At 40.4% G+C, this 23267-nt stretch overlaps 1 protein-coding gene across 2 annotated transcripts in view; it reads right to left on the bottom strand.

Moving 5' to 3' along the window:
* The window catches only part of adkb (adenosine kinase b), a 142355-nt gene that overhangs the window by 5552 nt on the left and 113536 nt on the right, over window positions 1-23267 (bottom strand). For both annotated transcript variants that reach the window (XM_078163212.1, XM_078163213.1), the window contains exons 8-9: window positions 12320-12355; window positions 8272-8386 (exon numbers count right to left, since the gene is read on the bottom strand). In XM_078163212.1, coding sequence (XP_078019338.1) covers window positions 8272-8386; window positions 12320-12355 — 151 coding nt within the window. The remainder of the gene's footprint in view (window positions 1-8271; window positions 8387-12319; window positions 12356-23267) is intronic.

Raw genomic sequence — 23267 nt, 5'->3', positions numbered from 1 at the left:
TGCAGGAGACAAAAGACTGACATGTGGATAAAAGGAACACAAGGAGGCTGACAGACCTCTTATTGAGAGAAAAAGGTTGGAAGTTTAAGGAGAACACGAGGAAAAAAAACTACAGAAAGTTGTTTAATGAGGCTCCCTGCTAATCTAACAATGGCTCACAGAATATCTGTGCAGCAGATAAGATGCCCCCCGCCTTATCAGTTTTTGAATACATTTCTGCTCTTGTCCTACAGGGCAAAAGATACACAACCTGCAGCCGCGCATATGCTCAACACCTGATGTCAAGAAAATTACTGTAATACACCAACTGTGAGAGAAACGGTATCAAGTTGCGGCTGAAAACGACATCTTGGAGAGCAGAATGGGACTGTATTCCAGGTCAGGTACTGAAGACGCATCAGATAAAGACTCAGATTGTGTTTTCATAATGACACATTTTCTCTTTAAAGGGGAAAGCAGGAGATTGTCACTTTGATAATAAATTACAATAAGACAAGAATCCTTTTAGGATCTGCTAATTAGTAGCATAACGACTTTGCTTAATTAATGCCACAGATGAAGCTTGAGAATCCTCCTCCCTCTTGAAACGATTAACCGCAATGGAAAATGTGCTAATAATAAATCACAGTTATGTCACTTATTCCACAGTTAAGAAACGTTAGATGTGGTTGTGCTTGTGCGGCGCACTTTGCGGCTATAAAACCGGATCTTTTAAAACTTGAAGCTGCTGCACTTGTTCGGCACACAATCTGCTGTTCATTAGACCCCAGCAATCAGATACAAATAGCTGTGTAAATATGTTTACAGTGGTTAAAAGAGACGGTTACCCTCTGCAGCGTGGGTGGTGCAGGAGGAGTCGGGTCTTATTAGAAAGACAGTATGCATCCAGGTAACCTCTCGCATGAAGCACATCTTTGTGATAACACTACATCCAGAGGTGTCAAAATTCACTGAACAAATCTAAATCTGTTAGACCTACTGCTATGTTGTCGCAACCAACAGTTCGGGATGTGGTTTCTTTTAACCTCTTACACTCCGCTCTTCCCTACCATAGACCCATTTTTGTCTTTTTTTGGGCAGGACAGAGGATCTTTAGCAGCAGATCACAGATTAACAGTATATTTCACACAGAAGTAGAATACATCATCTGAAAGCTGGGCACCTGAAGATTAATTTGAGATGCAGTATGGAAGTATATGATGGCCATGTCCATGCTCAATTATGTCTCATGAGTTGCTGCAGCACGTTTTGGGTTGATAACATTTGTTACATAGATTTGGTGCTAAACTTAACGAACTTATAAAAATGTTTACAATTCAATTCAAAATACCACATTGAAGACCTTGAGGAACACAATTGAAAAGACGTTTGACATTTGGAGATTTCTGTAAGAACTGCATTTTTCGGTGATTGGATGGTGAGCACTTCTGTTCAGGAGACTGCTGAGAAACTGCCCTATTGTCAATACACCTATGAAAAACATATATCTTCCTAATGCCCAAGGTCTCTAATATGTGTTTGTACAGTTTCATAAGGCTGTGATTACCGCAGAGGTCACAACAGGTCATTTTATGCAGTTATTTTCATTTCTAAAAAATGATTTCACTACAATGACATGGTTAGTATGGAGGCTAACATCATTACACATAAGGAAAATGGGCTCATTGAATCCAAAAGCGCCTTAGCTTTCCAATCATACACAATATATGCAATTCTAAGACTGTTAAGCTGCATACATATTGTAAAAATGTTTTATTTTCGCCTATTGTGTTGGAATATTTCTGCATACTGCATATTCCAATACAATAGGCAAAAAAAACCCACTTGTACTACATTAGAAAAACTGCATAGGACTAGCATAAAGTGGACATGACTGTAAAGGGGAGACATTCAGATATCTTGAAGTTAGATGTCAAGGGACCCCTGCGAAAATGGCCATACCAGTTTTGCCCTTGCCAAAATTTTACCTACCTTTGGAGCGTTATTTATCCCGTTATTCCATCCATCTTTACTCTAGCTTTAAAATCAGCCCGCAACAGCATTTACTGTAGCTCAAAGTACTAATTAGTTTTGGAAGTTCACACCAGACGACTTTCAAAGTAATCAGGCCGCTGTAGTGTTCAGGCTACGCAACTTAACGTCTTGTAATCAGGAGTCTTGAAGTCATTGTGGTTTACACACTAGTCCCGTATAAATATGGGATGTGTGGGTCAAACCACAATCTGGGCACGGACAGGTGCTTACTAGTAAATAACAAAGTAAAAATGTGAAAAGGCAGTATTCCAAGTATTTTATTAGGCTGATATCTAGGGTTGGGTATTGTTTAAAAATATCAATACCAGCACCACTACCAGTTCCCTTAAAATGATACCGATACCAACAGAGTACTTCTTTCGATACCCATGATGTTAATAAGTTGGTGAACGTTTTGGTGGCACCTTGACACGCTGAACTGCCAACTCCGTCAAACACACTGCTCGATTCCACTACACCAGACTGTATGGGTTGTAGCTGCTGCAGGAATGTGAGCTCTGCGACAGAGAAAGCTGCGAGACTCGGCCTAGCCGTGCACACACTCAATGACACAATGAGTTTAACAACAAAGTCAAACTGTTTCTGTGTCAGTGTGAGTTGGTTGGGACGGTTTGACAGCTCGGTGTTAAACGTTACCCGCTGCTACGTTAGCTTATGCTAACTGGGCAGACAGTGAACTGACCATTCACAGAGGAGAGCAGCTCCAGAGACGGGAGCAACAGCAAGTTTGTTTGGATTGTTTAATGCCTTATCTAACGATGTTAGCTGCTGCGTTAGTTCTTGCTAACTGGGCAGACGTTGAACTGACCGTTCGCTAACAAGAGCGGGACTGTCTGGGATCAGACCCCCAACACAAAAAGGATCGAATGCAGGTATTGTTTGACTGGAAGCATTACTTGGTACTGGGTTATTTCAGTCAATACCTGAGAGGTACTGATACCCACCCCTACTAATACCTTACGGAACAATTGCCTGCAATAATCCACCTTTCACATTCTCTTTCCTTGTCTCTGCGACTTTCTGTCTCCCTTTTAAATACACATTGGAACACACACCTTGGAAAATGTCATGGCACCAATTGTCTGTCCTAAACTTGTGTCTTGTACTCTCATTGGCGGTAGTTTGCTGACATAGTCCCCTACAGGTCTACATATTTAGCATGCTAGATATCTGGGGAGAGTCTGCATTAATGGGTGAGACCTTTTAGCTCATGTCTTTGAACAGTTCACACATTGTGCCTGAGTGCTGCTTTGCAAGCGCATAGCCAACGCCGATTCGCCTCTGATCTGGGGCTTTTGTCAGGGCGCTCCAGAAACTGTCGGCGAGTGGAAAATCAGGGCTAAAGTCATGTAGTGTGAACTAGGCATAAGAGACATACTTTTCAACATTTCTCTGTTATTGATGGCCTTTACAGAACTTTTTAAACACGGTTTCTAAAAGCATGGCACGATAGACGTCCAATATTTCTCCTCCTTCTATCATCGCGGCCAAAGTTAAAGTTTGTGCTCTGCTGTGAGGAAAGTTCACATAACCTCATTGATGCAAATTATTAAATTTGACTGACATGTTAACTCGGGTTACAGTCCAACAAATCCCCAGCTGCCTGTAACAAAGATCTCATTGGCAAAAATCTGTCATGGAAATGGCAATAAAAAAAAACATTCCTGCCAAAATACTCAGACTCTGTTGTTCCTGGCTTGTAGAGGGTCTAAAAACATCACTTTGCAGAAACTCATTTCACATTTCACTGTAATGAGATCGGCAACATTTATTTTCAATCAATACAACTCTGCTGTACTTCTTCACACTAACATATTCTTGTTCCTAGAGTTTGGTTTGACAAAATGAGTGAAGCAGCAGATTGGTGCTGGATATGTGGGAGTGTAGTATGGCTGTGCTTTGACAGGTAACCTGCAACAGCGAGAAAAAAAAAACTGTGAGAAAAGCCTAGAAGGAATTCAAATACTTCCTTTGAGTAAGCTATAATTGTGTGCTTTTGTTAATTCGCTCTTCATAATTCCCTCATTACAACTCTTGAATGGTGGTGATTAAACTTAAGAAATTCTTTCAACAGGCGTCTCTTTGAAATGAGTATCAATTAAGTCCTTTATTATTGGCTATTCTTTTTAACAATGCCAATTCACAGCACAACAGTGACTGAGAAAATGCTCTCCTGTTAAAAAAAAGGCGACTGTACATGCAAATAAGACGACCTCAGCTTTATTGGAAAATGAGCATATGGAGGGTTGTTCTGACTCTCAAATTATTACATGCTCCACTTGGTTGTGTTCCAGAGCTCACTATTGTTGCTTTGACAGAAAGCAGGTAGATCAAATAGTCGGCACATCATTAAAATTAACTTTGATCCTGTCACACTTTATCATCTACAAAACAATTAATATGTCATTTTAAATCCTGCTAAATGACTGGGAATTACACACGACTATTAAGCTGAGAGCCATGAGCTGAAGTACTCAGAGTTTAAGTACATCTTTATGTGAGAAACTTCCCCGAGAATACGTCGTCTTCTTCTGGAACGCTTCCTCTTGCGTTTCAGCCAAACTCGGAGCCTCGGAGAGGAAAACAAACGTTACCACTTTCTTGGCAAAACGCGACAGGTTAGAAGCAAGTTGACATTCAATCTGTTTCCCTATCATAACCAGCATCTTTGTTCACAATTGAGTTAGAAAGAAAAAAACTACATATGCCTGTAATTACCGTAACCACAGGCAAAAGATCATCGCCAACCAATATCCTTTCAGGGAGACATGAAAGAAAACACTTCAGCGTGAGATGCCAAGGGAAAAGAGAGGAGGTCTTTCTTATTGCGCAGGATGTTAATTGATTTTGTCCTTCATGAAGTACAGAACATAAACATCCCGCTTTTTAAAACAGACTACTAAGATTTCTTCAAGTAGATAATTCTGCGACGTTTCATCTACTGTAACTTTGGGGAGAATGACAAACAAACTGGCTTTAAAATAAAAAGAACATTTTGCTTTGCAGCCAGTATTCACTCCTCAGGCTGCCTCATGTGATTAACATGTATAGATCGGGCCTTTTTTCCGAAGTTGAAATCTGCCTGCTCGGCCCCCTTGAGAGCCCTAAAACTCGCCGAGGAGCGGAGTCAGGCTTTATCAAGTCCTTATCAGCGATTAGAGCAGCAGCCCCCGCTGAATGATCGTTTATTAGATCTCCTCACTGTTAAGGTTCAGGGCACAATGATCTTAATTACTGCTTTAATGGGTGTATAAGCAAAAGCCCAGTGTAGTTCGGCAGTGTCAGTGGCAGCTAAATAAAGGGCCATTTCCCTTGCTCCCACCTCTTAAAAGGCACGTTTGAAGCAATGGTGTGATGAAAGGCTCCAAATGAACGGCAGGAAAAAAAGAACAATAACAAATTGACATCTCTTTTTGGAGAATTATACCACGGGGGAAGGCATTCTCCCATCCTTAATCACTATAAAATGGTTTAACATGACATGCAGAGGCTGGCAAATGATCAAATCCTGACAGGAGGACAAATTGCAAACAAAATGAGAGATCAAGTTTATTAGAGCGCCGCCGCTGGGAAATGAAAATCTTTAATTCTCTTTTTACATTGACATTTATTTGGCTGGCATGAATAGCGATGTTCACACATACTGTACACACACACACACACACACACACACACACACACACACACATACACCTGCGCGTGCACACACTGATTCTGCTGCACCTACTACTGTAACTGCTCCAGTGCAATGATAGCACAGTCAATGACATTTATCATGTTTGCCTTTGTAGATGACATCTGAAACACATTGTCTTTCATCCCCCCTACATTCATCATGTATTTTATATAAAGTTCACAGCGGCGCACAGCTCTGTCTTCATGCAGGAGCAATGAGAGCAGCAGGCAGGAATTATCCATTACCTCCAGGACAATGGATTGATTCTTATTCTTTTAAACTGTCAGGCTTCTGCTTAAAAATCTCTTTTCAAATTCTCATGAAAGGAAATGTACTTCCCGGAATTCCACTTTGAAAATGAAAATTAGATTAGCGTAATTAAAATATACGCTATTAATTAGGATTGGGCAATAACTCAGTGTTATAATTTATTGATAAATGCAGCCTCGTCACCAGAAGCAAATGTTGCCATTGTATGTTTCTGCAAATCACAAATACGTTATATTTGCATATTCTGTATGCATATCAACATTTCTAAATTGATGTGGTGTATGTTTGCCAAGCTGTAGACTGCTGCTCAAGACCAACAAAAATCAAATCATTGCTGAGTTTCCATCGGCTTTTTAGGCACCAAGCGTATTTCTTTTTAAGGACTCGTAGCTTTTTTAACAGCGTCTTTTTCAGCACCATATGTGGGTGTTTTTTTTTATTTTTTATTGTGTCCTATCACTGTTTCCTGCAGATTTCAGCCCCCAAAACTTAAGTATTTTTTAAGGACCTGTCGCTATGTTACCAGCGGCTTTTTAGGCACCAAATGTGGGTGTTCTTCAGCGACCTGTTGCTGTTTTCTGCAGTATTTTAGCCCCAAACCTGGGTGTTTTTTAGTGAACTGTAACTGTTTTTCTGGTGGGGATAGTTCAACTAGAAGTGGTTGTTTTTTTACAGAGACATCACTGCATTTCCTGCTGAGATAGTGACACAGAAAGCAAGCGTTTTTTTTTTTTTTTACCAAGACTGCTGCTTTCCATTGGTAATAGTGCCCCCAAAACTGAGTAAACTGAGTATAACACATGACCTTTTCCTAACCTTAACCAAGTGGTTTTTGCACCTAAACCTAACCACAAGTTAACAACGTTAAAATGTAAAGTCACTACGTATCCGCTACATAATAATGTCCAAATACAACGCATCTGAGGTTTGCAGAAACGTACAATGCCAACATTTTTCCTGCTGACTGGGTTGATTAATGTCAACCTAATGCATCATAGTCCAATAATCTCTCCTTTCAGCTCTGTTTTTGTTCTCCACCAACACCTGAGGGAAATATCTTGCTCTTTAGTGGCCATGTTACAGTCTTCACCAGCCAATTGCTAATGTGTTGCTAAAGTGGCCTGCTGCAGCTGTAAACAACACTGAAGAGAGCAAACCAAAACTGTAAAGTTGCGGGTTGTAAAACAGTGAGTTAAAAGATTAAAAATCATTTGTAGAGCTGAGGAGAACTGCAGAGACGGATAATAACTCTGTGGGTTCCCTTTTCAGATTACACACAGTTATTTTATCCATTGTTAATATAAAAATATTGATCGCAGCCACTTTATTATACCAAGATAGTCTCTTGAGCGTCCTGGCCAAAATGGCAGCTCACTCTACTGACAATAAAAGAAAAATCCCAGTAGAAAATACAGAAAAGACACAATTAATTTTTGCTTGCTTAATAATGCCATTGGTGACACGCTGTACAAAGCTTCAGCTGGTAAATACTACTGCCAGCAGTATGAAATTGAGGACACTGTACACATGTGAAGACAGTGTCCTATAGTCCTGCTGTAACTGTGCCTCTCTGCAGTCCCCAGTGATGAGTGATATGTTGGAGTCTTTACCTGAGGCCATCTCTCCCCGTGCACAGCTACTCTGAACTGCAAGGGCAACGAGGAGAGACACCCTGTGGCTCCAAACAAAGGCGAAGGCTCCCAGCAGTAATCGGAAACTATCGTCTCTCCCCACGCCGCTTAAACCCGCAACCCCTGCTCAGTTATGATGACACTGCCTTTTAATGTCCCACTAACAAATATGCCCCCGAATCAAAGGAAATTGGATTGATTTCAGCACCAATGTTGTCAACCTCCTCTCAAGGTCACTCTGCCAGCGTTTTGCAGGAAGAAAAAAAAGGGCAGGATGTAAGAGTTGAAGCATTAAAAATTGCTGAGGACCAGTCTGGAGTCTGTCCAAGACAAAGTTAGAAGTACTTCACAAATCAATGCCTGCTCTCTGCATCCCCCACACTTCTTTTATGCTCTGAAATGACAGAATGTAGTGCAAGCATTCTTTTTTTTAACATCTGGTGTCAATATTTCAGGTTAACTTCAAAGAAATTACTGATAGCATTCAGCCCTCTTCAGTCAGCGATCTACCGTCTATTTAAGGCTACGTTCTGCAGTTTTTGAGATATGAGGTTTAAGTGAAGGGTAAAGATGTCCAAAAGGGGCCAAAGTTGGGATGGCTTCGAGTGGTATTCAAGTGGGAATATAAGCAGACAAATACGGAAAACAAACATGGCCTACCAACAGTTGCAACGGTGTCGTCCTTGCCCTGGGTGAACACCACCACTCGCTGCCTCTTCATATTCTCCTTGGGGAGGTTTTGGGTCTTCTTTGCAATCTCTCCAATGTCATCTGTCTGTAAAAAAACACCAAACCACTGTTAAACTGAATGAATGCATCGTGAAGAGCTATTTCTGAGGAGTTAATCAAAGATCACAATTGTGACTGAGAGAGGTCAGATTTTTTTTCCCAATCCTAGCAGACGGATCAAGCGATAATGAAACCAGATGGGCTATGAAACCGCTTCGAAAAAGATCAATAGGAGTGCTCGATGATGTTTCCATGCAGTTACGGGCGAGCTGTAAAATATTAGAATGTCATATTCCCTAAGTGAGATGAAAATAAGCGTGTGAAGATATGCTGTTGTCAGATAAAGCTACTTCTGAGCTGAAGGGATAGGTGGTGCGTGTACTGTATCATTCTCTTCCTGAAACAGGCCATCTCTCCTCAGCATCTGCACAGAATGGATATTCTCGCCTGGAGACGACAGAACTCTCCGGAGTGCTTGCCTTTGATCATGAGAGGGATAAAAAAACCCACACCTGTCAGTGCTACTTTATTATTAACTCATCATGATGTACTATGAGCAGGTGGAATGTCTTTATCGCCCGTCTCGCAGTGGGGTGGACTCTGCTTTTCCATAATACAGCACACTGAGGAGCTAGCATTAAGGGTCGCCGATGCCTCTAGCATCTGTGTCAAAGCTAACACTCGAGCACCTTCAGGGCGAGCAAATACCGTGGTTATGGGAGTAATCAGAGAGATAGGCTCCAGCCCGATACCACCAGCCACACTGGCTCACTCAAACCAATGAGCTTTTACACCTCTAAATGCCTCCCAAATGTCCTTTAATCAGCCCTGAGAGGTCCGGGGAGACCCTGGGCCGAGGAAAAATGGGTGTAACACTCTAAGTAAGTGCTAATGGTGAGGTTAATACAGAGGCTGTTAGCAGGCGATGGTGAAAAAAAAAGGCAATTTGTCACTGTGACTGGATGTAACCACAAGCACTCCTCCAGACACTGAATGCAAACCGCACAAGGCTTCGGCACATTGTCACCCTTCGGTTTTATGTTCCCCGACATAAAAAAGGCGCTCTACTCAGGTTTAGGAGCTAAAAGGTTCTAAGGGCCAGAGGTGGTAGGGTAAGCATCATGGCTGTTGAGCAGGGTAAGCTACGCTCACACAAACACACACGACTTGCTCCTTTTTGCCTGGCAGAAACACTTACCTGACGAGTTCCTGCGGCAAAACAATGCGGAAAAATAAGTGCAAAACAAATGAATTGACAAATGATACGGTCAATTTAGTTTACTGCTGACAAATGGCAATATTTACGATTGTGCGGCAATTGATCAGACATAAATCAACAAAGCGTGAAATATAAAAGCTTCACGAGGGTGTTAAATTGTGTTTCTGTGTTGAAGCCAGTGAGAAAGTGATCGTCTCCACCGCAGGCTGTTTGACAAACACTGCCAGGGAAAGATTCAATCAGAGCTGCGATGTAGATAGTTCTTTGAGCATTTAAAGGAAACAGATCACAATCAGGGCGACTGTGTTCAGATCTGCTGATTGCTGTTTTGGAGAGGATGAGCTTTTTTTGTGTCTTGTATTTATACTGAAGAGGTGCTGCTGTCATTTCTGTTAGTCATCTATAATATGAAGATGACACTTTCAGAATACATTATGAGTGCATCATGTCAGATATTGACAACTGGGCAGCAACTACAACAAAATCCAATGATGGCATCACTCAAAAGTGCCCCACTGACCAATATACTGGACTTTAACTGAATATAAATGAGCCTCACTGCCCTAAAAAGAGTCAAACTGCATATAGAGACACACTCCTGTACACTGCATTTCTTACTGTTAGCTGTCTTTCAGATATTTAGTGTACATTTCTTATAGTAGATATATATTGTTGATGATATGATCAAATTGTGTTACAGTTTTACAAAAGTCTGCTGTCAAATTTCATGATTGACCATGTCTCAAATTCCATCAAACATTCTATTTAGTACACTGTGTACACTAAACACTACACTAAAATCTTAGTATGAAACCAATAGTACACGAATTGCATACTATTTTAATCTACCAGTTAGCTCTGCTGGTAGCGCTCTGGATATGTCACCCCGTGTATTGTTCTGATTGGTCGTAGTGTTATCCAATTGCGTGCAGTGATATTTTCAAATGGACGCTTGGTGCCGCCCCTCGAGTTGGGCCATTTGCATTAGTCATAGCCAGACCCTAAATCTTTCTAGATTTGGGTCTGGATTTCCAGGCTACCGGAAATGTTAGCTAATGCAAAAAAATTGTCAAACAACTACTTCCAAGATCGGTCACGAATCTTATCGCTAAGTAGTTTGGATTATTGCATGTGACTTTACACACATTTAACACATTGTATATTAGGGTTCAAAAAATATTCTTATTATACCAGTTATACTGATTTCAGCTGTATCAAACAGGTTTATTCTGTACTCATCGCTGTGCACCGAACTTCAATACTTTTATGGCTCTGACCAAAAATACTGTCAATTGGTATTACATATCAATACCCAAGCGCCCCCACCTTGGGTTTGAACCAGGAACCCTCTTGCTGTGAGGCGACATTGCAAACCACTGCACCACCGTGCTGTAATGTAATCTTCTTTTTTTTGTAATGGTTTTAATAAATTTGGAATCTAAAAGTATCGCTCAGGAACTGGTATTGAAGTCTAGGTATTGGTACCTGTAATGAAATTTTTCTGATACCCAACCCTAACTGTGAAACTAATGTCCTCCTCCAATAAATCAATAATTTGTCTGCTGTTTCCAGCTTTACATAAAGTTCTCAAAATAACTATATATATTCTATATATTGATATTGTGAAGACTTGTCAGTGCACAACTGCAGCATGTGGGCAAGTAAAATTGTCATCAGAAAGTGACAGGAAGAGAAGACAGTTGTGAAGAGCCTCTTTGAACTGCAACCATGTAGAAATGCAGTAAGTACAGTACACACCACTGATGTTATCTGAGAAATCACATTCATCCAATGCAATTTCTCAGAGTGTTCTGGCAAATCAAGTTGACATGGAAAATGTCAAAGAATTGTAACTACTAGGAGAGTCTACACTTTGCCCTTTGTGTTTTTTTTTTTTTCATGTGAGGCCCCCTCCATCACTACCAGCCGCCCCCTCCCTCTTTCCCTGCCTTCATCCCTTCTCCTCTCTTAAACCTGTCACTGCCATCAGGATTGCATTTCTATTCCAGTCACGTTGATCACACCGTTAGTGATTCTGGATGACAATTATTCACACAGTGCAGAGCCATACTCAAGGCAGCTCTACCTTTGAAAGAGAGAAGGCACTTAAAATACCTGAGCCCATTTGAAAAACACACACACGCACCGGCTATTTGTGTTTTTGATTTCACATTTAAAAAGCAGCGCGAGGAATATGCAAAATGCAAGCAGAAAATAGACCAAGGGAACATTCATTTTACACGTAAGAGGCAGCCCCACTTTAAAAGCACATTCTATGGGGAGACAAGCACTGTAATTTTCATTTCCATAATCTAAAACCACAGGTGGCTGTAATTTGGTTATTAAAAGACTACAGTGTGTTCCAGTGTGGTGTAATGCCATAGCAGTGAAGGGAAGACATACAGTATCATCCCTGAGTGCAATGAAGATAATGAGGAGGCTTTTTAACCAGGCAACCTGATGAGCCCCGAGCCTGCAGAGAAAGGCTTGAAACCATGCCCAACTTCTCAGCTTCCCAAGAGGCTTTTCAAAATTCAATAAATAACATCTGTAGGCGATGTTGGGTGCAGACCTAGCAGAGTGCGTCATAACAGAGAGCTGGCTGAACAAAGAAACCATGACGACTGCCAGGTTTCCATAGCAACTGCTGCAAGGCCTGGAGAGTATAATAGCACATCAATCACTGTCCAAAAAGAACTTCATTATCAGCAAAAATAAACCTTTAGGATCTGTTTAGTGTGCAATTGCCGGTCAACTCACCTCAAAGCCCAGCTCTTTGGCAAATGTGGCCGCCTCCTAGAAAAGAAAAAACACACACACATACACACAAATGAGCAGTTAATTACAGAGTCACAAACAGAGCAGGATGTCACACTCCAGACGTGAAGTAAAGACATCTCGCTTGCCTCCGCTCCTCACATGTGCGGCCATGTCACCTGAGAATAAGTAACCTGAGTTAGTGTTGCTCTGCCAACCCCTGATTTAATAGGCGTGCAGCCCACCCATTTAATCTATTGCCCCACTTCGTCTCATCTTACCACTGCAGCGTGAGGTAACACCACGTCAGCCTCCAGCCATGAAACCGCCACTGAAACCATGAATATGTGCTGGTATGTGGGATTCCCCAACACTGCAGGCATTCAACACCCACCATGTTTTTTTCAGTCTCCCAACAGGTGCACTTTAAAGGCTCACACTAGTGTTTATGCAAGTTTGTGCTCCTAAGCTACAAATCGTGTACACTTCACATTGATGCTTAACTTTCTCAAATACATGCTGTAGTTTTAGATTTTGAGATATATTTTACAATTTCAGGCACCCATTGGTTTCCATTCATTTAAGCATGTTATGAGAAATGGATGGCAAACTCTTGAAACTTGCTAAGTTGTGGAATCCAAATTAATGTTAAATAGTTTTACATATGTGGATGTATTTTTGCAACAGTTTAGGTAGCCACTGATTTCTATTGATTTCCATACAATATTAAGACATCATTCACAAACTCTTCAAACTTACTTGAGTTATCTAATCTAAATCCATGCTGTGCAGTTTTAGATGTTTAGATGTATTTTTTCCCACTGTTTGTGGTGGTCACTGATTTCTATTGATTTCCATACAATATCAGGAAATTATTAGCAGACTCTTGAAACCTGCTTGAGTTGCGCATTCTGAATTCATGTTGTATACTTTTTAACATTTGGATGTATTTTTCCCACTGATTTAGGTAGCCATTGGTTTCCATTGATTTCCATACAGTATTATGAAATTATTAGCAGACATTTTAAACCTGCATTAGTTGCATTATTCAAATTCATGTTGTGTAGCTTTAGACATTTGGATGTATTTTTGTTACTGTTTCTGGTTGCCATTGATTTCTCAAGATTTCCATACAATATTAAGAACTTATTAGTAGACTCTTGAAATCTGCTTAAGTTGTGCAATCCAAATTCATGTTGCATAGTTTTGGATATTGGGATGTATTTTTGCTACTTTTTTAGGTAGCCATTGATTTTTATTGATTTCTATATAATATAAAGAAATTATTAGCAGACTCTTGGAACTTGCATTAGGGTGTGTAATCCAAATTCATGTTGTGTTGTTTCAGATATTTGGATGTATTTTTGTTACTGTTTCAGGGAACCATTGGTTTCCATCGATTTCCATACAATATTAAGAAATTATTTGAAGACTCTTAAAACTGTTGTCTGTGTTATCTGAACTTAGTCCATGCTGTGCAGTTTTAGATATTTGGATTTATTTTTCCCCCACTCTTTTTTCCCTACTGTTTCAGGCAGCCATTGATTTCTATTGATTTCCATACAGTATTAGGAAATTATCAGCAGACTGTAAAACTTGGTTGGGTTATATAATCCAAATTTATGCTTTATAGTTTGAGACATTTGGATTTATTTTTCCAATTGTTTTAGGGAACCATTGCTTTCCAATGATTTTCACACAATATTAAGAAAATGATCAGCAAACTCTTAAGACTTGAGGTCTTTTTTTTATCCATCACAGTGAACCTCAAGTCCACATCCGATGGTACAATTCTGCATTATTTGCATTTTGGTTTTTTTTTTGTTTGATTTACTGGATTTACTAGATTCCACAACTCAAGAGTTTCAAGTTTCAAGAGTCTTTCATTTGATTTACATGTTGTATGAAAATGAAGGGAAACCAACAGCTGCCAGGGAAAAATGCACCCAAAACTTGCCCCCTAAATATAGAAAGTTCCACCAAAAAAAGTTATACGTGATTGGTTTTCTCAGCTTATTTCTCAGTATTTGAGGACACATTTCAGGTCTGCTTTTTATATCATTCAGAAATGAATGGAAATCAATGGATGCCTGGAATGGAAGGAAAATGTATACACTAGAACAAACTTATACTAAAACAAACCTTTACATCATGCCTGTGAATATGTTTGGCAAATGTGTACCATATGAGTGGTTTTAGAATGTTTCAGGGTCTGCTATTTGATTTCTCAAATTCTAAAGAAATAAATGGAAACCAATGGATACCTGGAGTGGTAAGAAAACACTGGACAAAAAAAAGAAGCTGTACATCATGCATTTGAATATGTTTGCCAACTGTGTACCATATGAGTGGGTTTGGAATGTTTCAGGGTCTGCTAATTGATTTCTCATATTGTAAAGAAATTAATGGAAATCAATGGGTGCCTGAAATGGTAAGAACATATACCACAAAACAAAATAAACCTCTACAGCATGCATTTAAATATGTTCAGCAAACCACACACCAGTGTTTTGGGATGTTTTAGGGTCTGCCAATAGCTCTGTCAAGCTGTACAGAAAATAATGGAAATCAATGGACTCTTGGAATAGTAGGGAAAACACATCCAAAACTCTAAAATGCACCAGCAATGTTTGCAATAGCTGTGATGTTCAAGAGATGTAGGCCAAAACACGCAACATCTTTGGCATGATCCTTTAACTGGTGACAGAAGCTGTTGCTCGTTGGTTCAGAACGATGCCACAAATCATGACAGACAACCTCGTGCACTAAATTCACTTCTGACCCCAGACGGGGCAATAAGTTGATGCTATGATTCTAAACAATCCAATTATCTGCAGAGGGGGGGCTGGTATTTGCGTGACCTTGGGGAGAGGTTGACAACCTGGTCCTCAAACAGAAGGGGAGGAGATGACATGGAACAATAAGGTTACTGGTCCCTGGAGGAAAGCCTCATGGCTCTCTGCCTTGGATCAACATCACAGCGCCAGCAATATGTCAATTCATCACCCCCACCCTCCACTTCTTCAACACACACGGGGGCAAAGAGGCTAGTCAATTAGCTGCTGTACTCAAGAAGCAGTTTTATAATGAGTAAAGGTGAGTAGTCTATTCCTTCCCCCTCCCTTCACCTTTTTCAATCTATCGAATGCTTAGGTCTCACATTTGTTTTCATTTATTTACAACCACATATTGACTTTTCTCCTCAGGAACGTTTCATCACCGGCGAGCATGAGGCATCTCACAGGGACACGAGCAGCTTGGAAAATGTCTTGTCAAAACAGTGATATTTCATCTGAAAGCATTTAAAAAGAGACACATGAATGAAGGCTGGAATAACGACGGTGCTGCTGAGCGAAACATGCCTCTATCTCACCCTCCGTCTCTCTCTAGTTAGCAGCTATAATATTTGTGAGAAAAGCCTTTGGAGAGAGTGTGGGTGTTAGAAGAAAAGATAATTGAAGCGATGTCTATGAGCCACATGTGTACAGTGTAATCCCTTTTAGGAATTTATTAATTTCTATGAGCTGCTATGAATGCTAACATCAAAAATATTTGGTACTATAAGCTCAGCTAAACCTAATATATTGCTATGATAAATACTGTATGGTGGTAAATATGCAATTACCGGGGCTGCAGAGGGAAGCCAATAAAACTGAAATGATAGGCAATAAAAGTAACAATTTCTTAAGGGGCTTACAGCATTAATATTCAGAAATCTTATGTTTCAGGCTGTGTATGTTTCACATTTGACGTGTGCTGTTTTGGTATGTTGTTGTAGACGCTTTTCAAATGACGGTCCATGTGCTTCTACAGCTGTCGCAACAATGACAAGTGCTTCGAGTGACATCTGGGCAAAATCCTCTCGTGCTCAAAAAAGCATCTCGTTTGTTCGGAGATTGCTGTGATTGCATGCTCGCCTTTGATGATCCGCTCCGAGTCTGATTTCCGAAAAGGAGAGAGGGCTGTTGCAGATTTCGGGGGCCCGTAAGTTCTCCTCCTTCTCCTCCTCGGGCAAACAAGGTAAAAGATAACAAGGCGGGCTGAGTGCATGAGCCCTCTGCAGCCATAGTTAGTATAAAGCTATCAGAATGTGTGAGATGTTGCTGCTGTCAGAGGCTTAAACAGTCAAAGGGATATTTTTAGAGAGCTTAAGCTAATAATCCAGAGCCCAGTCAGGGGGGCGGGAGTCTACAATTTCTTGCCAAGCAAAATGAAAGAGGAAATACACACTTCATGCAAAGGGCAGTTTTCAAAGCCTCACACTTTGTTTTCCTTGACACTGTATGTGACAGGAGCATAGCAGGCCTGGTCTGTGCAGCCACGGTTGGTGGGCATGAAGCTTCCCACTGCTATATAGACTTCATTTTCTCCCTTTTATAAAGCTCAACTACTCAATGTGCATTCAGTCGTCGTATGATATTTTATCATAAACAGAGGCGCAACGTGGGCATTCAGGGCTCTGGAAGAGAAAACCCTATTCATTTCCTCATAGATAATGTTGGTTGTCTCGCGGTTTGGGACCTCAGGGACTTGAAGGGACACAAAACTCTTTCAATTAAATCCTCAGAACAAACAATGAGAAACTGTGTGTTAAAAGTTCAGTGATAACAGGCCAAAAGGCACAAGACTGTGTACATAAAAAACAGAAGGAGAGAACTCAACTACAACTCCCAGTGAACACTGGGGTTAAGACACATTCAGTCACTGAGCTTTGCGATGCTGATGGCAGCAGAAGCTAGGAATTACACTGAGCAGAACTCCGAAAATGCATCTACATCCATACAAACATGCTAGAATTCTTTTTTTAAATCAGTTTTGTTGTTGTTGAGTCTTCTCTATAGCAACAGCTGCTGAAACACAAACTGTACCCTCTCTGACCCCTTTTACATCCACACAAGTAGTCATTTGATCACTGCTGATATAAAAATATTGGCGTTAGTTGCTTTAAATATTTATAATTAGTGGCCATAATATAACATAACAATCATCCAATCCTATTGTTTGACACAGTGCTGTGTTGAGGAACACTGATCATTCATCAGGAAAGAACTATTTACAAAAACCTTTTGAAAAAACCATGGCCCTGTCCACTTTGCTACTCTGCATCTCTGCAACTGTTTTAGGAGCACACAGCTGGGACACGCTTGTTTTTGGATCATGAAGTTATTTAAGTCAGCTATCCATCAGTGGTGTTAGGAAGGCACCTAAGATGTGTGGGTTTTTTGGCTTATTTTAACATCATGATCCTGATTCAAATTTGACCGCAAGTATCTACTGTTAACCTAGCGTTAGCCTTTTGCGTATTATTAGCCTGCTAATTCAAAAAAGTTTTAGCGCCATAGGCAAAGTTATCAATGTATCGTCCAATTGGAAATTAAGTAATAAAAGGATTGTCAGCTATAGTTACCTAATTGTTAACTAATTAAAAAACTGATTGTCCCGTTATGGGTTCTGAAAGTAACTACTATAAAATTTCAATTAAAAGCCAAGTCCCAATTAAACGCTCAGTCCCTTTTACTAGCCTGGTGTAGCTACACATTTTCACAAATAAAGGCCTGTCTCAATTAGAGGCCTGGTCTGGTTGCCATGTCATTTTTTTTTTTTTAACAGAAGTTCTTTGGATGTATAAAAGCGAGTTGTTGGCACCACAAATTACGTGTTTATTCCTTGATTACCCTGTAAGTTATTCATATTCCTTTAGTCCATAAGGGGCCTCAGATCGAGTTGTGAGTATTTATTTAACAGGATAAAGTGGTGTTGTGTCAGTATGCTGGGTGCCGTAATCCTCGAGTGCCATTACTCTCTCTGATGTGCTGTCTATTGTAACTAGATCAAATAAATCATTGGTAAGTAATATTATCTGAGGCCTAATTTTTAAACAAGTAATATTCATACTGCTTTAAATAAACAATTTGATTGTATTTCCCGTTTTTTGCTGAGCAACAGTTTTGTGTGAAAGGAATTAAAGGCCTGTCCCAATTATAGGCCTGTTGATTTCAGTGATTTAAGAAATAATAGCCCAGGCTATTGATTAAAGTTTTACGGTATTAATTTTTGCCAGCTAACATAGCATTAGCATGTTTAATAATTATTGAATGTATGTCAGACTATTTGAATAGGTAGTCTAAAAATGAACAAAAGGCTAACACTGGATTGACAGCAGATTTGCAATCCGTAATAATATCTGAATCAGGATCATAATGTTGAAATAAGCCAAAAACATTGTACATTTTAAGTATTCTTTCAACGCCACTCACGCATAGCCTACTTCAATAACTTCATAAACCAAAAAACATGGCAACCATGGATGTCTGAAGAGAAATGGGTACAGCGTTGGAGGTGGGACTCTGTTCATACCTACAAAAGTTGCTAAATGGCGAATGAAGCCAAACAAACATTTCCGTGGTATGAAACTACCCAGATCTTCTGCATTGTGGGGCTCATAGAGCAAGCACACTAGAGACTTACGGCGGGCAAGTGGCTAACTTCCAGATTAGCGCTATGCTAACTTGAATGGGGATAAATTGATTTAATTGTGTGGCTCTTCTAGACTCTAGAAATGTTATCGGACCGAATGAATTGCTGAAACTGTTTACAGACGTGCTTTTCACAATGTCTTTTTGGGCCTCATGGCATCACATGTCGGACCCAGATGTTGTAACTCCACGTTTGGACACTGTAAAATTGGCTTCAAAACCTGGTGCTGCTCCTGGGGACTTGATGGCAACAACAACGTGTCCCAGTTGGGTGCATCACTTTTTAGTGTCCCGTGGAAACAGTTTCTGTTGTGTTGTGGGATTCTTGCAGCATTCTTGTCATGTTGTTTTGTGTCTTGTGAAGTTGAACATTTTTTACATGCTTTGTATGTGTTGCCAAGTTGGTGAAGGTGTTTCTTCATTTACTTGAGTTGTGTCTATTTGCTCTTGTCGGCCCACGTAAACACAGCGTACACAGACATTTTCCTGCTGGCTATAACATTTAATGCACATCTGCTCTTAATAAAGCAGCAGGGTAGATGAGGTCACTCAAACGAAAATGAATTAATAAAAGTAGATAAGTTGTTATTGGCACTCATGATAAAATATTCTCAGTAACAAACTAAAGCAAGCATTTAGTTTTTGCCTCCTGTGTAACAAGTTGTTGAGCATATGTCACAGCAGGAGTGAGAGTTGAAAAAAAAAAAAAAAAAATCCAATTTCAGTGTTTCCCAAAGAATCTAAATCAAAGAGCAAACCTCAGTGCTAAGGTTAATAAAAGTTGATAAGCTGAAAAGCGTAACTCCCCGAGGCCATTCAGAAAATAGGCATTTGCTTGACCGTGTTAGCCCAAGCTGATGCTGAGGCAGAAATTGAATTGTATTTGACATTGTGTGTGTGTGCGTGCAGGGGGGGGGGGGGGGGGGGGGGGGGGGGGGGGGGGGGTGAAGATACAGAGGAGGGTATAGCCCTGACAAGTTGTTTACAACAACACCCGTGTTTTCTTCTTCCTTTCCGGGCATTTCAATACATGTTCATTTCAAAGGCATTAGAGTTTTGTGCCTGCAACCATTTAACAGAGAACTGACTTACACAACTGTAGAATTAACTTAATAATATGATAGCTGGCTTAGTCTGCACACTGTGCAAACCGCAGAAGAACAGATTATCAGGTGTGGACAGATCGGTTGGATCTGACAAATCACTCGCTGTAGAGATCTTTACAGCTAAACTGAGCATGACTGGGTCATGACATCAGAAAATAATTCAGCCAATTACCAGTACTTACAGATATATATATATAACAATGGCAGATGACATGTTTTCCTCATTCCCTGCATGTAAGTGTAAGACATCACTGAGGCGAATCAGACAGCTTCCATAAATGCCCAGTAAAAACAACATCTGGCATTCAACTCAAGCGTTTCTAGCCAGATTACAACAGCATACATTACAGGGCGGTGGGTGGGGGTGGAGGATGAATAACTAATCAAAGCGATGGCATCGGTGGGGATCGTTAGTGTCCTTGACATGGCCTTGGGGGTCACAAAACATGACTCCTCCTGGATGTCAGGACGTCGAGTCCAGGTGCTACAGAACAGGAAGCTGCCACCTCGAAGATATGTGGGCTGATAACGACCGCAGGTGACTATTAATATGATCATGCAAGCTGATAGTGCTTCACTCATGCTGGGTGGAGGGAAGGCGGCCGCCTGCTACCGTGCAGGACAGATTAGGAGGAATAAATCACCTGTACCGAGCCCTCCTGTAGCTCCCAGGAGAATGCAGCAATCCTGCTCAAGCATGACATGCCACAAACATGAGGGTAAACACACACACAAGCAGCAACACACTCCAGAGAGGCAGGAGTCGCTTTTACTGCCTCTGGGAATTTACTCAACAACAACTGATGGCATTTCACTTTAGTTTTTACCGAGCCATTAAGTGGCATGTTTCATCTCTACCTAGTTATTTTCCGGCGTGCGGGTGTGATCGTACAGGGTTTTTGTGATTTACATCTGCCACACACAGACAGTTTAACCGGATTCCAAACTAGGACTTCCTTTAATTCCCAAATGCATTACCTTAAATGTATCTTCTTATCAGCATCTCTCTAATGTCTTTTTTTTTTTTAACAATTCCATTATTTCCCCCTCTACTTTATACAACTTTGTACACTGTTCACCAGATGGTGTATTGTTGCGAGATAGAGCATTTACATTTGCAGTACCTTCTGCACCGCATAAGATGGTATTAATTTTCAACTTCTGTCAAACCTCTCCGCTTGCCTCAGGATATGTTCATTATATAATGCACTGCTATAAACTGCAATGTCACTTCTGCTTAAAAATAGGAATCTCCCCATTATGTTATTTCTGCCCCCGATCCATATCCATTAAAATTCTGTTGATCTGATACTGACTCAGTATTCATTCAAATTACATGTATCTTTTATGTATTTTTTTCCTACATACTTCAGCTGCATTACATTAAAACTAAATATGTTTGATGGCTGAATAGCTCTGCATTATGACAATATACTGCACATAATGTTTTCCCATGATGCTTTGTGTAATTGTGTTTTGTAGACTATTCAGGCTATTCAGTGTATGTGCCGATCAGGGTATATTTTAACATTGTTATCACCTAAATAAAGCAGAACAAAATCTGATCCTTTATTATACATTCAATCAACATTTAAGGAAGTATAAGTGTCAGATTGGACTCTGTATCACCAATATTAAGGGACGCCAATCAGTATCTGGGCTGAAAAAGAATTACTTAACTGGGACATCCTTCATACTTAAAGAGATAGTTTGAAGTTTTTGAAGTGGGGCTGTGTGAGGCACTTATCCATATTCCGCATATTACCTACAATCACTGGTGGTCAGCATGCCCCCAGCTTAGAGAAGCAGGCACGAGTACCGCCACTAGGACTGGATAGTAACTTTTTTGTCCAAATGGCACAGCAGCTGGTGGATGGTGGATTTAAAAATCCACCAGCCACTTAATGGATGACCATTGTTTCTTGGCTGGTGAATGAAGCAAGTCTATTAGCCACTTGCATTGTTTTTTATACCAGCATTTGGCTGGTGGCTGGTGCTAATTTCCAACCCGACCACCATGGAAGCTAAGCAATGTACTGCTGTGGACCGGACTGCAGCAAAATGTAATTTAGCCACCTGAAAAATATATATTTACAATGTTTTCATCACTTTACCTTGCCGTCAGACAGCCCTTTTGAAGGGGAACTCAAACTTCAAAGCCAGAGTCAGTTGACAAAAACAGTAATTTTACCTCGCAGAACATGGGAGTTGCTGGTTTACCACTGCCTAGTTTGTTTGTGTTATTGTGTTACTTTGGTGAATCCAAACTAACCATTGAAAACACCAAAGTCACACAATAACAATCTAACCAATCAAGGGTGCGGTAGACCAGCAGCTCCTAAGTTCTGGGAAGTAAAAGAACTGTTTTTGTCAATGGGGTCTGGCTTTGAAGAGAGCATAGACAAGTTTCGTTTTCAGTTCAGTTCCCAACTGGAAAGGGCTGTCTGATGAAAATATCCTTAATGTGACTTACACTTAAACTGAAACTGATTTTTATTAGGTTGGGCCTTTTTGTAGGTGGATTAAACACATTTTGCTGCTGCATCCTGCCAGCTTCTCCAAACAAGGGGCTTGCCAACTGCGGTTTACTGTAGGTAATACACTGACTGTGGATAAGTACCTCCAAAAACCCTACATCAAAAGATCGAATCTATCCCTTTAAAATAAAAAAAAAAAAATTATATTTATAATCCATACTGGTAACCTGTTTTTGGCAGTGTATAAAGTATACTGTATATACTGGATAACACCTTATTTGCACCTTACTGTTATCTAGGTTTTATATTTTGCACCTACTGTTGTTATTTTAGTCTTTTTGTATTATTTCACTCTTTGTATTTGCACTCTCCCAACTCTGTATTGCAACTGCTGTACAGCAATTTCCCTTGGGATGAATGAAATTCTATCTTCTCTTATTCTACCTTGATAACTGATTACAAGTATTTGATGTCACTCACAAGGGAGATGTTTTTTTTTTAATGAATGGCTATAAAGTTTTATTATATAGCAGAACAGGGTGTGTCATATCCTCAGCATTAGTAGTGTTAGTGGATGCCATTTCATTAGTGCTGCAAATTGAGACAGAGTCGAGGAAAAAACAAACAAAAAACAGATTTGGTTTAACATTTCCCTTCAAGTCCATTTTGATGAGATATTTCAAAACTTGAAAGCAAGTGCAGGGTTGACCTAAGGTTTCGTGTGACCAATTTCAGCAGTGCCCTTTCCTGCCAGTCCATTACACACCTCTCGCAACAGCCTCTGCTCCCATCTATCTCAGCCTGCCTACAAGGGCAGGAGAGCAGTCTCTTAGCAAGCCCACTGGGACGACAGCAGCACCTACAGCACAGGTCCAAAGGTTAAACAATCGGA

The sequence above is a fragment of the Epinephelus lanceolatus genome, chromosome 21 (assembly GCF_041903045.1).
Source record: "Epinephelus lanceolatus isolate andai-2023 chromosome 21, ASM4190304v1, whole genome shotgun sequence".
Classification (NCBI taxonomy): domain Eukaryota; kingdom Metazoa; phylum Chordata; class Actinopteri; order Perciformes; family Serranidae; genus Epinephelus; species Epinephelus lanceolatus.
The sequence above is the reverse complement of the archived record's forward strand: the minus strand, read 5'-3'. Positions and strand labels throughout refer to the sequence as shown.